General features: G+C 55.4%; 1 protein-coding gene across 1 annotated transcript in view; it reads left to right on the top strand.

The window, feature by feature from the left end:
- The first annotated feature begins 466 nt into the window (after positions 1-466).
- Positions 467-11,302, top strand: part of LOC118896333 (L-gulonolactone oxidase) — a 29,125-nt gene continuing 18,289 nt past the window's right edge. The window contains exons 1-5 of the mRNA XM_036854126.1: positions 467-659; positions 1,419-1,520; positions 4,167-4,292; positions 5,571-5,665; positions 9,553-9,643. Coding sequence (XP_036710021.1) covers positions 657-659; positions 1,419-1,520; positions 4,167-4,292; positions 5,571-5,665; positions 9,553-9,643 — 417 coding nt within the window. The 5' untranslated portion in view covers positions 467-656. The remainder of the gene's footprint in view (positions 660-1,418; positions 1,521-4,166; positions 4,293-5,570; positions 5,666-9,552; positions 9,644-11,302) is intronic.

Here is an 11,302-nt window from a genome sequence, read left to right as displayed (position 1 = left end):
TGAGCTTCACAGAGGTTAACCGGCAAAGCATGGAAGAGGAACCCAGGTCTGCCTGCCTTAAGGCCTGGGGAAGGAAGACCTCAGCTAGAAGACTCTGCCTGGTCTGAGTGTCACTCGTCCGCCCCCCACGTCCCCCGTCCCCCGCGTCCCCGTCCTACAGCCACCAGCATCCTGTTCTGTCTCCCTATAGCGATGGGCAGCCTGGTGTATCCCTCCCCCAGCTCTGACAAATGAACTAACACACGGGCCCCCATGTCACAGCCTCCCCTGACCTGTGGCATTAAGGCCGGGGGTCCTTCGGCTCCAGAACGCCTTTACTTGGTGTCAGAGCTCAGCAGCTTTTGAGAAGAGAGCAGCCGCCTTATAAATGCTGCGTGTCCAGCCTGCGGCCTGAGAGGAGCCCCGGGGCAGGGGCCAGCCCAAACTGCTGTTTGTCTGGGTGGAGCCTGTTGTCACACTGTTTATCCACCTCTGCCGGGGCCCCAGGCCCCTCTGTGTGCTGCAGCTGCAGAGTCGGCCCTGAGCTCCTGCGGTCACCGTCACCGCGCTGCTGGTTCCAGCCCCCCGCTCCGCCTGGCCTCTGCACCCTGCTGCCCCGTGCTCTGCTCCACGAGGAGGCCAGAGTCAGCCAAGGCCACGGACCCGCCGCTGGAGCCATGGTAGGGCCACGTGGCCAGCCGTTCAGCCCTGCCCGTCTGCATCCAGGCTGCGCCTGTGAACCCGGCTTGGGAGGGCAAAACGAGGGCGGGTGTGGGGCTACTGGGAGGCCACGGGGAGGCCACAGGGAAGCTCTTGAATTAGACTCGTGGCTCTGGGGAGCCGCTGGGGTGCTGGGGAAGGGATGGAAGAGGAAGGCCGGGGTTGGACTCCTGTGTCTTTCCTTGGTTGCTCTGTGAGCTCAGGGAGGTTACTCTACCTCTCTGGGCCTCAGTTTCTGCTCCTGAAAATGAGAGTAATATTACCTATTTCATGGCTTTATTGTAAGGCCTAAATAAGGTATGACATGCGGAGAGATATGACATGTGGAGGACCCCAGAACAGTGCCCGGCACACAGCGGGGATCCCACAAACGGGAGTCTTTTCCCCAAGGCTCTCTGCTGTGGCCTCCAGGCCAGGAAAGGCTGCTGTGCTGTCTCCCAGGGCTGCACCCCTGATCTCATGTAGCCCCCTTCTCCTAAGGGGGGGGGCCGAGTTTTCTGCGTGATCTGCTCCCCTGACCATGGGGGTCAAGGGAGATCGTAGCAGGAAGACCGCACGTGGCTGCACGGCTGTAGAGCTTCCACTGTGTGTTTGAGCTTCCCAGTGGCTCAGCGCCGTGGCCCCAGCCTCCCACCTCTACAATGTTGGGACAGTGGGATGGGGGTCAGGGCAGCCCTAGACCACTTACTGGTGGTGACCCGGGGTTTGTCCTATCACAGGTCCATGGGTACAAAGGAGTCAAATTCCAAAACTGGGCGAGGACCTATGGCTGTTACCCGGAGATGTACTACCAGCCCACGTCCGTGGAGGAGATCAGAGAGGTGAGTGCCCATCTCAGCACAGGGCCCAGTGGTCCAGCCGCCGGACCTCCAGCTCCATCTGGGCCCTGTGGACCAGGCCAGCCCCAGGGAGGAGGTGGACTTCCCAGCTAAGACCCTCATCCCCACCCCAGAACTGCCGGTGGGGTGACAGCTCCATGTGGTCGGCTCCAGCTGAACTCTGCTGCTGCGTGACCACCTGTGGTGTCTGCCAGTGACCGCCAGATTTTTATTTCTGGCTCAGGTCTCTTCTCTGAACTTCAGATTCGCTTTTGACTTCTTTCATCGAAGACATCACAAACTTATATGCCCCAAACGATGTTTTTGATGTTTGTTTGCTTTCAACCTGTCCTAGTGTAGTCTTCCCTGACTCTGTACCAACCACGGGATTGCTCAAACTAGAAGCCAGGAAGTAGGTCACTGTCCCTTATCGGACCTCAGCAAGTCCTGCCTCAGAAGTTTCTAGAACCCACCTCCTTCTCTCCGGCACTGTTGTCACTAAGCCCGGACCACCATCCCTTCCTCACATGCCGTGGCCTGTGATGGCCTCACCCCTGATCTCCCAGCTTCAGTTCTTACCTCCCTCAAATGCACTTTCCATAATCAGCAAAAGTAATTTTCTTAAAATGTAAGTTGAATTGGGCTACTTCCTTGCCCTTCAGAGGCTTTCATTGTTTGTGGAATAAAACCCCAACTCCTGACCCCAAGGCCATGCATCCTCTGGGCCTGTCTCTCCGGCCTCCCTAAGGTCCCTCTCTCCCTGGCTCGCTACCTCCGTACCTTAGTACTTGCTGTTCCCACCACCTGGGATGCCGGTCCCATCGCTTTTAATGGGACTGACTCCTTTTCATCCTTTAGGTCTCAAAGTAAATCACCTCCTCAGAGTCTTCCCAGACCATCTTATCTGAGTATTTCCCCATCTTCTGTATCTCAGCTCCTTGCTTATTTCTTTCATTGCATGTTCAAAACCTGTGGTTATTTCGTTGACATGAACATTTGCATGTTTTTGTCTCTCTCCCTCATAAGGATTTAAGACCATGCTTGTCTTGTTTTCTATTTTATCCTCAGCACCCAGCCCTGTGACCTGTACACAGGAAGCACTTACTGAATATTTGTTGAATGAGTGAGTGAATGAATGAATGAACGGACATGACCCAACTTCTGCCCTTAAAAGGCTTGCCCCTAAGACAGGCTGCACGTGACTAACCCCAGAGGATGCAGACGTTTCACTAGCACCAGCAGAGCACAGAGAAGGGAGAAATTCATGCTGCGCGTGGGTGCATGGGTGTGAGTCTGTGCACAGGTGTGTGTGAGGGCACTTGGAGGAGAGCGGTGGGAACGACACTGTCACCACTAAGTGATCAGCACCACTGCTTCATATCTGTGGTCTCATCCATCCCCACAACCCCCTGTGAGGTAGTGATTATTATCCCCATTTTCCAGATGAGCAAACTGAGGCTCAGAGAGGCTTTGTAATTTTCCCATATTAGTAAGTGTCAGAGCCAGGATCCAAACCAGGATTCAAAACCCCCAACTTCTCATGCATGAGAATGAAGGAAAGTGGTCACTGAGCCGGGCCCTGGAGGATGCATAGGAGCTCAACAGGGAGCTGGGCAAGGGCAGTGTGAGGTGAAGGAAGGTGAGGAGGACACCTGGAGAGTCGTCAGACGTGGCTGCATGGGGGAAGGGGAGGGCAGAAGAGGGAGGCTGGGAGGCGGAGTGGCTTTGAACAGATCTGAGGGCCTTGAATGCCGAGGCAACATGCTTCATTCTGAGCTGAGGGGAGAGGGTGGAGGGGTGCTGACGCCCTGCGCGCGAAGGCCGTTCCTAGCCGTGCTAGCCGGCACGACTGTGAATTACAAATAGGAGGAGGTTACTGCAGGCCCGTGTTTCCCTGGAGAGCTGGTAGGGTCGGGGGGCGGGGGGGGGATAAAAATAGTTGTGTGGTCAAGGGAGTGCGAGGGAGATGCTGTTAAACAGATGTCTTCATTGTACTGACATTCAGTAGAAAGAACCTGCAGCCTTACACGTGCTTCACGCATGGGGGTGGGCGTGGAAGACAAGGGCTATGGAGCATTTCCCAGTCTTCCTTGACCCTGGAACCCCTCGAGGTATAAATCCGGAGACTGGCGTTCCACGCCCAGACACAAGGGTGAAAGAGTATGGATTCCTTTGAGTGACACCACGCATTCATTTCTTTATTCATTCAAGATCACTAGAGACGGCCTATTCCCGTCAGGCCCGGGCTAGACACGGGGCTACAGTGTCAAATTAAGCCACCGCCCCTGCCCCCGGGAACCTTCATCCCACCCTGGGAGGCAGCTGAGGCCCATGTGGGCCAACACGAGGAGAAGGGCCTTCTTCTGAAGGTGCCGGGTGCCTTTGAAAGGTTTTGCCCAGGAGAAGAATGTGATCAGGTTTGCCAGCTGCCTCGGGGAGCACGCCCAGGAGCCCCACTTTAGGGTGCTTCCTTGGTTCTGCCTCCCGCTTGCTTCCCGGCCCGTCTCTCTGGCTCTTTCCCGGAGTGGCCTGCACAGCGGCCTCCAGCCAGGCAGGGCCTTGGGGGGCTGGGGGCCCAGAGCCTGGGCGGCCCGGCGGCCTCACGGAGAAGGGCCTGGACCGGGGCTGACGCAGGCGTTGCCTCAGCAGGTGCTGGCCCTGGCCAGGCAGCAGAACAAGCGGGTGAAGGTGGTGGGCGGCGGCCACTCACCGTCAGACATCGCCTGCACCGACGGCTTCATGATCCACATGGGCAAGATGAACCGCGTCCTCAAGGTACTCGGAGCCCTGGGCTCCCCACCTCTGCTGGGCCCCATGCCGGGCAGCCATGGCCTCCGTCTCAGAGTCCAGGCGGAGACTCCTTAGCCTTATCCCTTGGGCCTTATCCCCTCCCCACCTCTGAGTCCCAAAGTGACCCCCCCAATTCCTGGTCCCCGGTGATCAACCCTCCCCAGGGTCCTGCCTGGGCTTGCTCAGGCCTCTCGTCTGGTCTGTGCGCCCCCTTGTGGCCACAGAGAGGATGTCCTTCCTCCCCTCCGGCCAGAGCCTCCTCTCCACTTCTCTAGAACAACAATGGCAAGTCAGGCCCCCAAAGGTGGACTCACAATGACAAATCCAGAAGGCTTTGCAATTAACTTGTTTTACGTATGGGGAAACTGAAGATCAGAGAGGGAGAGTGATTTGCCTAAGGTCACACAGCCGATCAGCAGCAGAGCGGGCCGCAGACTCAGGGGCCTGATATCAGCCCTGTGCTGGGATACTGTTCATTCAATTCAGCCATGAATTCAGGCCCCACCAACACCCCCTCAGGTGCCTGCCTGAGAGTGAGAGTACTGGCAGGCGTGCCGCCCGTTAGGCAGGCTCCTGTTCCCACCTGACCTGACGGGGCCAGCTCCCCTGAGCTGTAATTTTTGCCAGGTACCCTCCCCTCCAGCCCTGCTAGCAGAGGTTCTGGGTTTCTCTCTACTATTTATTTCCTGATTTGCTCAGGCTGACGGTCACCACCCCATAGGAAATGTTCCAGTCAAGACATCAGTCATGGCAGAAATTAACTCTGATCGCTAATTAGTGAGGCCTGGGATCCAGTAATTAATTTTGCCAGGCTCTGGGCTCGGGGTCAATGGAATGTGTGTTTTGGAGTCACACAGATGGGATTCTCATCTCGGTTCCGCCACGGATGTTTGTGTGACCTTGGGCAAGTGACTTCAAGTCCCTGAACTTCAGTCTCCTCGCTGTGAAATGGAGAGAGCCTGCTCCTCCCCCGACCCCCGGGGCAGCCATGGTTGGGGGCGGTGGGTCTCAGGACACAGCACAGCTCCCCCAGTCCTGCAGTGACTTGGGCAAATCCCTTCTCTTCCCTGCTTCTTATTTCTTTCCCCTGTGAAAAGAAGGGTTACGCAGAATAGTCCCAAAGCCCCAGCACGCTAGGGCTCTGCCTGCACCCCTTTGGCTGCCTGCAGCGGGAGACATGCTTGTACCCACAGCCCTGCGGGGCTGCAGGACAAGGACTGAGCGACGGCCTAGCTCATCCCAGTCTCCGCTGGTCTCTTGCAGGTGGACACGGAGAAGAAGCAGGTGACCGTGGAGGCCGGCATCCTCCTGGCTGACCTGCACCCACAGCTGGACAAGCACGGCCTGGCCTTGTCCAAGTAAGAGCCGCCTCCCTGATTCCCAGGTGGGCCAGTGACGGCCCCTGCTCCCTGCCCTGGCCTTGGCTGGACATTCAGGCATCTGTCAGGAGCCAGAGAGAAGCGCTTCTTAGGATGCACCTGTTTCTCTGGACCCCTGTTCCTCCCCCACAGAGTACCCATCTCCCCATCCCCTGTGTTCAGGGGCTATTGTGTGAGAATAGAAAGAAATAGGCCAGCATTAAAAAAAGTCTAGTACAGGGATGGGAAAACCATGCATTAAGTCTTTCTTAAAACTTGCAGTAAAACTATATGAACCCAAACAGAAGGATATACAAAATAAGCACTCAGAGAAGCAGAAGAGCATGCTGATTGAGACACAGGGCTTCCTGGTATACCTATATGTGGCTTCACTTGTTTCTCCTTCCAAACATGGTATCAGTGAATGCTCAAGTTTAATATCAGGAGGCTTCCACTGAAATAAGAAATGAATTTGGCTGAATGCAGCCAAAGGAGTGAATGTCTAACTGTGAGGTTTCAACCACTAGAAACAAGTGACAGAATTATTTTGGATATTGAGGTAGCAATCTCTTCACAGCTGGAAATTGCAACCATAGAAGCCTGTGGTTGGTCTTCAAGTGTGGGTGGTCCATTCACCTAGCTTTCTCATTGCAGGCCCTGAGGCATCACTATACTTTATCACTCTGAAAACCATTCTGTTTCTGCCTCTCCAAGGGTCATGGCAACTCAAACATTTATGGAGTGTCTACCATGTGCAGGCTTTGTTCAGGCCCAGAAGAGGCCAGGATGAATAAAACCCAGACCCACTCACAAGGAGCTTCCTGCAAGGGGGGAGACAGACCCACGAAGTGACAATCATGACACAAAGCAAGAGGCTCAATGCCAGAGGAGTGTTCAGGGCACCGTGGGGTTCTTGGGGGCCCATGTTCAGCCTTGGCAGGCCGAGGAATGTGTGAATGGATGGGAATCAGGGCAGGCTTCCTGCAGGAGGGGCCCCTTGGTGGAGCCCTAAAGGATGACCTGGTGTGAACCAGAAAAAAGAGAGGAGAGAAGGGCTTCAGGCAGAGAGAGCAGCGTGAGTGAAAGCCCAGGAGAGGGAAGGTGTGGGAGTGTGCAGAGGTCTGTATGCAGCTAGCGGACACATCTCCGTGACCAGCGACTACAGGAGATATGTTCCGTTAATCACAGGCTTTAGCTTCTGGGCCCTGGAGCGTCTCTGTGCCCTGCTCATGATGTATCTCTGTCCTCCCTGGGGACCCAGTCCTCCTCAAGTACCTGCCTGCACGGGGCTCATCTGCCTCTCAAAGGGAGTTTGGATGTCCTGTCCTGTGTATGCCAGGGGCCACCTAGGTCTGCAGCTCCAAGGATGCTGTGGGGACCTCGGGAGTGGCTGGGGGCTTGGGGGGAAGCACAGAGCTGTGTCAGGCCGCATGCCGGTGGCTTGATGCCCTCTCTCATCATATCATCATCCCTGGGAGGAAGGACTGGAACCCCCATTTAAGGATGCAGAAAGCAGGGTCTTGAGGCAAAGGTGCTTCTCAAAGTCACACAGCTGGAAAGCTCTGGAGCTCCCACTGTGTGGTGAGCCAGAGGGAGCAGGCCGCAGGCGCTGTTCCTAAGACAGCAGCTTGGTGAAGACCCCAGCTCCAGAAGCAGGCCTGGGTGCGAATCCTGCTTCTACCTCGTACCAGCTGTCACTCAAGTTCTTTGACCCTTCTGGGCCTCAGAGTTCTCATCTAGAAAATGGGTCTGTGAAATAGGGGTGCTCAGAGGCCTGCGTGAGTCAAAGGTGCCCCACATAGTAAGGACTAAGTAAGTGTCGGTTCCCCCTTCATTTTCCTGGCTGTGTCTCACTGCACAGACTCCGGAAGTGACCCTTCCCCTTGGCTTGTTCTCTCCACCCCTCAGGGGACAAAGTCTAATCCTTCCTTCCTAGGTCTTCCTCCCTGAGGGCCTCACGTTTATCCAGCTTATTTCTTTTACTTATTTATTTATTTTTATTGAAGCATAGTTGATTTACAGTGTTGTGTTAGTTTCAGGTATACAGGAAAGTGATTCAGTTTCATATATGTGTGTGCGTGTATTCTTTTTCAGATTCTTTTCCATTATAGGTTATTCCAAGATATTGAATATAGTTTCCTGTGCTGTACAGTAGGTCCTTGTTGATTATCTATCTTATATATAGTAGTGTGTATCTGTTAATCCCAAACTCCTAATTTATCCCTCTCTTTCCCCTTTGGTAACCGTTAAGTTTGTTTTCTATGTCTGTGCGTCCACTTCTGGATTGTAAGTAAGTTCATTTGTGTTGTATTTTAGATTCCACATATAAGTGATAGCATATGGTATTTGTCTTTCTCTGTCTGACTTACTTCACTTAGTATGATAATCTCGAGATCCATCCATATTGTTGCAAATGGCGTTATTTCATTCTTTTTTATGGCTGAGTAATATTCCATTGTATATATGTACCACATCCTTATCCATTCATCTGTCAATGGACACTTAGATCAGCTCTTTCTTTTAACATGGTCCCAAGCCCACTTCCGTGTTGCTCTGTAGTCTCTGTGGGCTTCGTGGACAAGGGTAGACTTACTGCAGGTTGGTGAAACATCCCCTCCCCTGTCACGGGCACATGGCTGTCCTCAGTTCTTCACTATCGTTCATGACGCTGTGATGAACACCTTCGCGCATCTGCCTTTCCACATGCTGGGGCATTCCCTGCGACAGGATTTCTGTGGTCTTCTTTTGACATTCTGGTATTTTCACAAGGGGTGATATCACCAAGTCACCCCACTAATGTGGACAAAAAGGCAAGAGTGACACAAGGGTGAGGGCAGAGGAAGGAAGAGGCTTTGGTTTCTTTCATCCTCTTCCTGTTTCACCAGGGCTGCCCCAGGTCCCATTGCAGGAGGGTATGAGGCTAGATTTTCTCATCATTGTCAACCTGCCTCTTTGGAAGCCAGGGCCCTCCTGCCTCAGGGGCCCTGGGTCTGCGCTGAGGGCCAGGTTGGGTCAGATCCCCGCCCTCCCGGCCGGGCCCATTTCTCAAGTGTGAACCAAGGCAACTGGGCTATCGTGAAGCTGTCGTGTAGCGTGCAAAGCTCTAATCTCCTTGGCCCCCAGTGGGCCTTCTGTAAACACTGGTTCCTTTCTCCTTTCAGCCGGGGCTGGGATGTCTCAGAGAAAGCTCCTGAGAAATAAGATTTCTTAAAAATTCCTGACCCACTCTCTCTCCTGGACCCTGAGATCTGACTACATCTTTCTAATTCCCGTCCTCAGAGCCCACGCCGGTGGAGGCGTCTTACTCCCCTTTAGGAATCTGGTCCTCGTGCACACGGCATCCTCTTATTATTTGTTCCAGGGCCTGGAACACCAGGCTGAGGGGTGCGGGCTTGATCCTGGAGGCCCCGGGGGACCCTGGAGGTTTCTGAGCAGGGTGTGACGTGGTCTCCTTCTCCTGCGTCCTCCTACCATCCTGGGACGGCTGTGTGTGCAATTCTGACACGGGGACTCTACAGGCCTTGATAGGCTGGATCTGGAGAAGTCTTAGTAGGAGCGTTTGGCCTGCGGTTGGCGGAGAAGATATTGCTGGCGGATGGAGGTCGGAGGAAAGGGGTGTCCTAGGCTGCAGGAAGCCTGAGGCAGGCAGGCAGGCAGGCCTCCCCTCGGAGCTGAGCCGTATCCCCAACAGCTCATCTGACGGGCCACGCGGCTCACAGACAAGGGCTGGCTTGAGTCAGATGATCTAAGCTGTGGTAAGTTGGGGACGAGATTCCCGGGCAGGAGATGGATCAACTATCCTGCTCTGAGGGGCCTCACACCGAAACCCCAGGGGGCATTGTCACAGGAAGCCTCACTGGTCCCTTCGTGCCTCCCCCGCCCTCCAGCCTGGGAGCCGTGTCAGACGTGACTGCAGCTGGCGTCATTGGGTCCGGAACGCACAACACGGGGATCAAGCACGGCATCCTGGCCACCCAGGTGAGTCTATCCGCTTCGCCACTGACTGCCAGGGAGAGGGGAGGATGGGACGGAGCCCCTTTCACCCTTTGCACCGTGGCTGCTGGACAAGCAGGTACTCCAGGGCAGTGTCGGCAGCTCCACAAGGGCCTCAAGCCCATCCGGGTCTCGCCTCTGACGGAGACTCGGCAGGGGTCCTTCAGAAACATCGTCTCCCCTAACCCTCATCCGTTCCCAGCAGACACAAGTGACGAAGGCGCCCTCGTGCATGTTGACGCTGCCCTGCCTCTCGGGAGCCTCCTGGCCACCCTGGGGAAAAGGGCAAGCAGAGCAAAGGGTTCCATCCCCACTGAACGGTCTGAGGCAGGAGCCAGGCAAGGCAAGGGGCCTTTCCAGATTAGCAAGTCGGGGAGGAGCCAGGAAGGAGCCCAGCACAGGCGGGCCTGGGATCCGCACCTGACCTTCACCAAAAAGCATTTCTTAAACTTCACGAGAGCCCAGTTTGGGGCACAAGTTTAGGACTCAGACCTGGGCCCCAGACCTAAGTCCGATGTGCTCTGTGTGTGGCATGTGGGCAGGTTATTTCACTCATCTGGACATCCGTGTTTTCAGCTGTCACCTGGGGAGAATACTCCTCAACCCAGGGAGGGTGGTCAATGGGACAGCGTGTGTCAGTGCCGGGGGCTGGATGACAGTTCACGACGCCTGCGTCAGGAACCACCCCTTTGGGGGGCAAACTCCTTTAACTTTCAGTATTAGGAGGAGCTTCTAACAGGCCAGGCTACGGCCCCGTGAAGCAGGCCGCTGGGGGGCACCCGTGGAGGCTGGCCACTCACCCTCAGGGGAGAGAGTGAGACCCTCGTGCTGGCCGTAGCTCACCGCGTGCTTCCCTGCAGAAGTCCACCTGCACTCTGGGCCACGTGGCCTCTGGCCATCAGAGCATCACTGCTAAGTGCTGGGCTTTGGCTTTTGCCTCCCAGCTCTTTGACTCTTGTCTGTGTGACCGGGGAGGGGACAGGTCTCTTCACCTCTGGCTGCCTCAGTTTGCGCCCCTGGAGAATGGGGATGATCACGCCAGCAGTGCGTGCAGGGTGCTTAGCTGAGTGCACACAGTTAGTGCTCAGTACGTGTCTGTGATGGACTTGTACGTAGGACAAGGCCCTTTCCAGAGCCCACACTCTACGCTGTCAAAGAAATTTCAGCATCGTGGCGGCACTGACCGCACTGATGACTTACGTGTTCCCCAGTCAACCAGCCAGGAGCACGGCTCCCCTGTTCTAAGGAAGACGGACACCCCGGCAGGTGCTGTCTGACTGTGGCTTCTGGGAGCTGGTCCCACGTGCTCCAGTCCGGAGCTGCACTGGGTGGAAAGAAAATGGCCAACAGCACTTTCCAAGGATTCATTTTGTTTTCTCACCACGAGGGGGAGCCACTTCAGTTACTGTTCCTTAAATCCGCACTTTGCTTTCTCATCAGCCTTATGCACGCACACCGGTGGCCCTTGTCCTTTTCCTCCCCCCTCTTTCAAGCACAAAAGCCCCAGAGACTCACCAGGCAAGGGAGAGGCATCCTGAGGGGATGCCGTGAGCCAGGGAAGGGGAAAGGCCCAGGGCATTCGACCACGAAGCAAAGCAAGGTAGGTTTTGTGGGACCTGATTCCCAGGCACTCAGAGCCCTCCG

Source organism: Balaenoptera musculus, chromosome 6, assembly GCF_009873245.2.
Source record: "Balaenoptera musculus isolate JJ_BM4_2016_0621 chromosome 6, mBalMus1.pri.v3, whole genome shotgun sequence".
Taxonomy (NCBI): domain Eukaryota; kingdom Metazoa; phylum Chordata; class Mammalia; order Artiodactyla; family Balaenopteridae; genus Balaenoptera; species Balaenoptera musculus.
The sequence above is the reverse complement of the archived record's forward strand: the minus strand, read 5'-3'. Positions and strand labels throughout refer to the sequence as shown.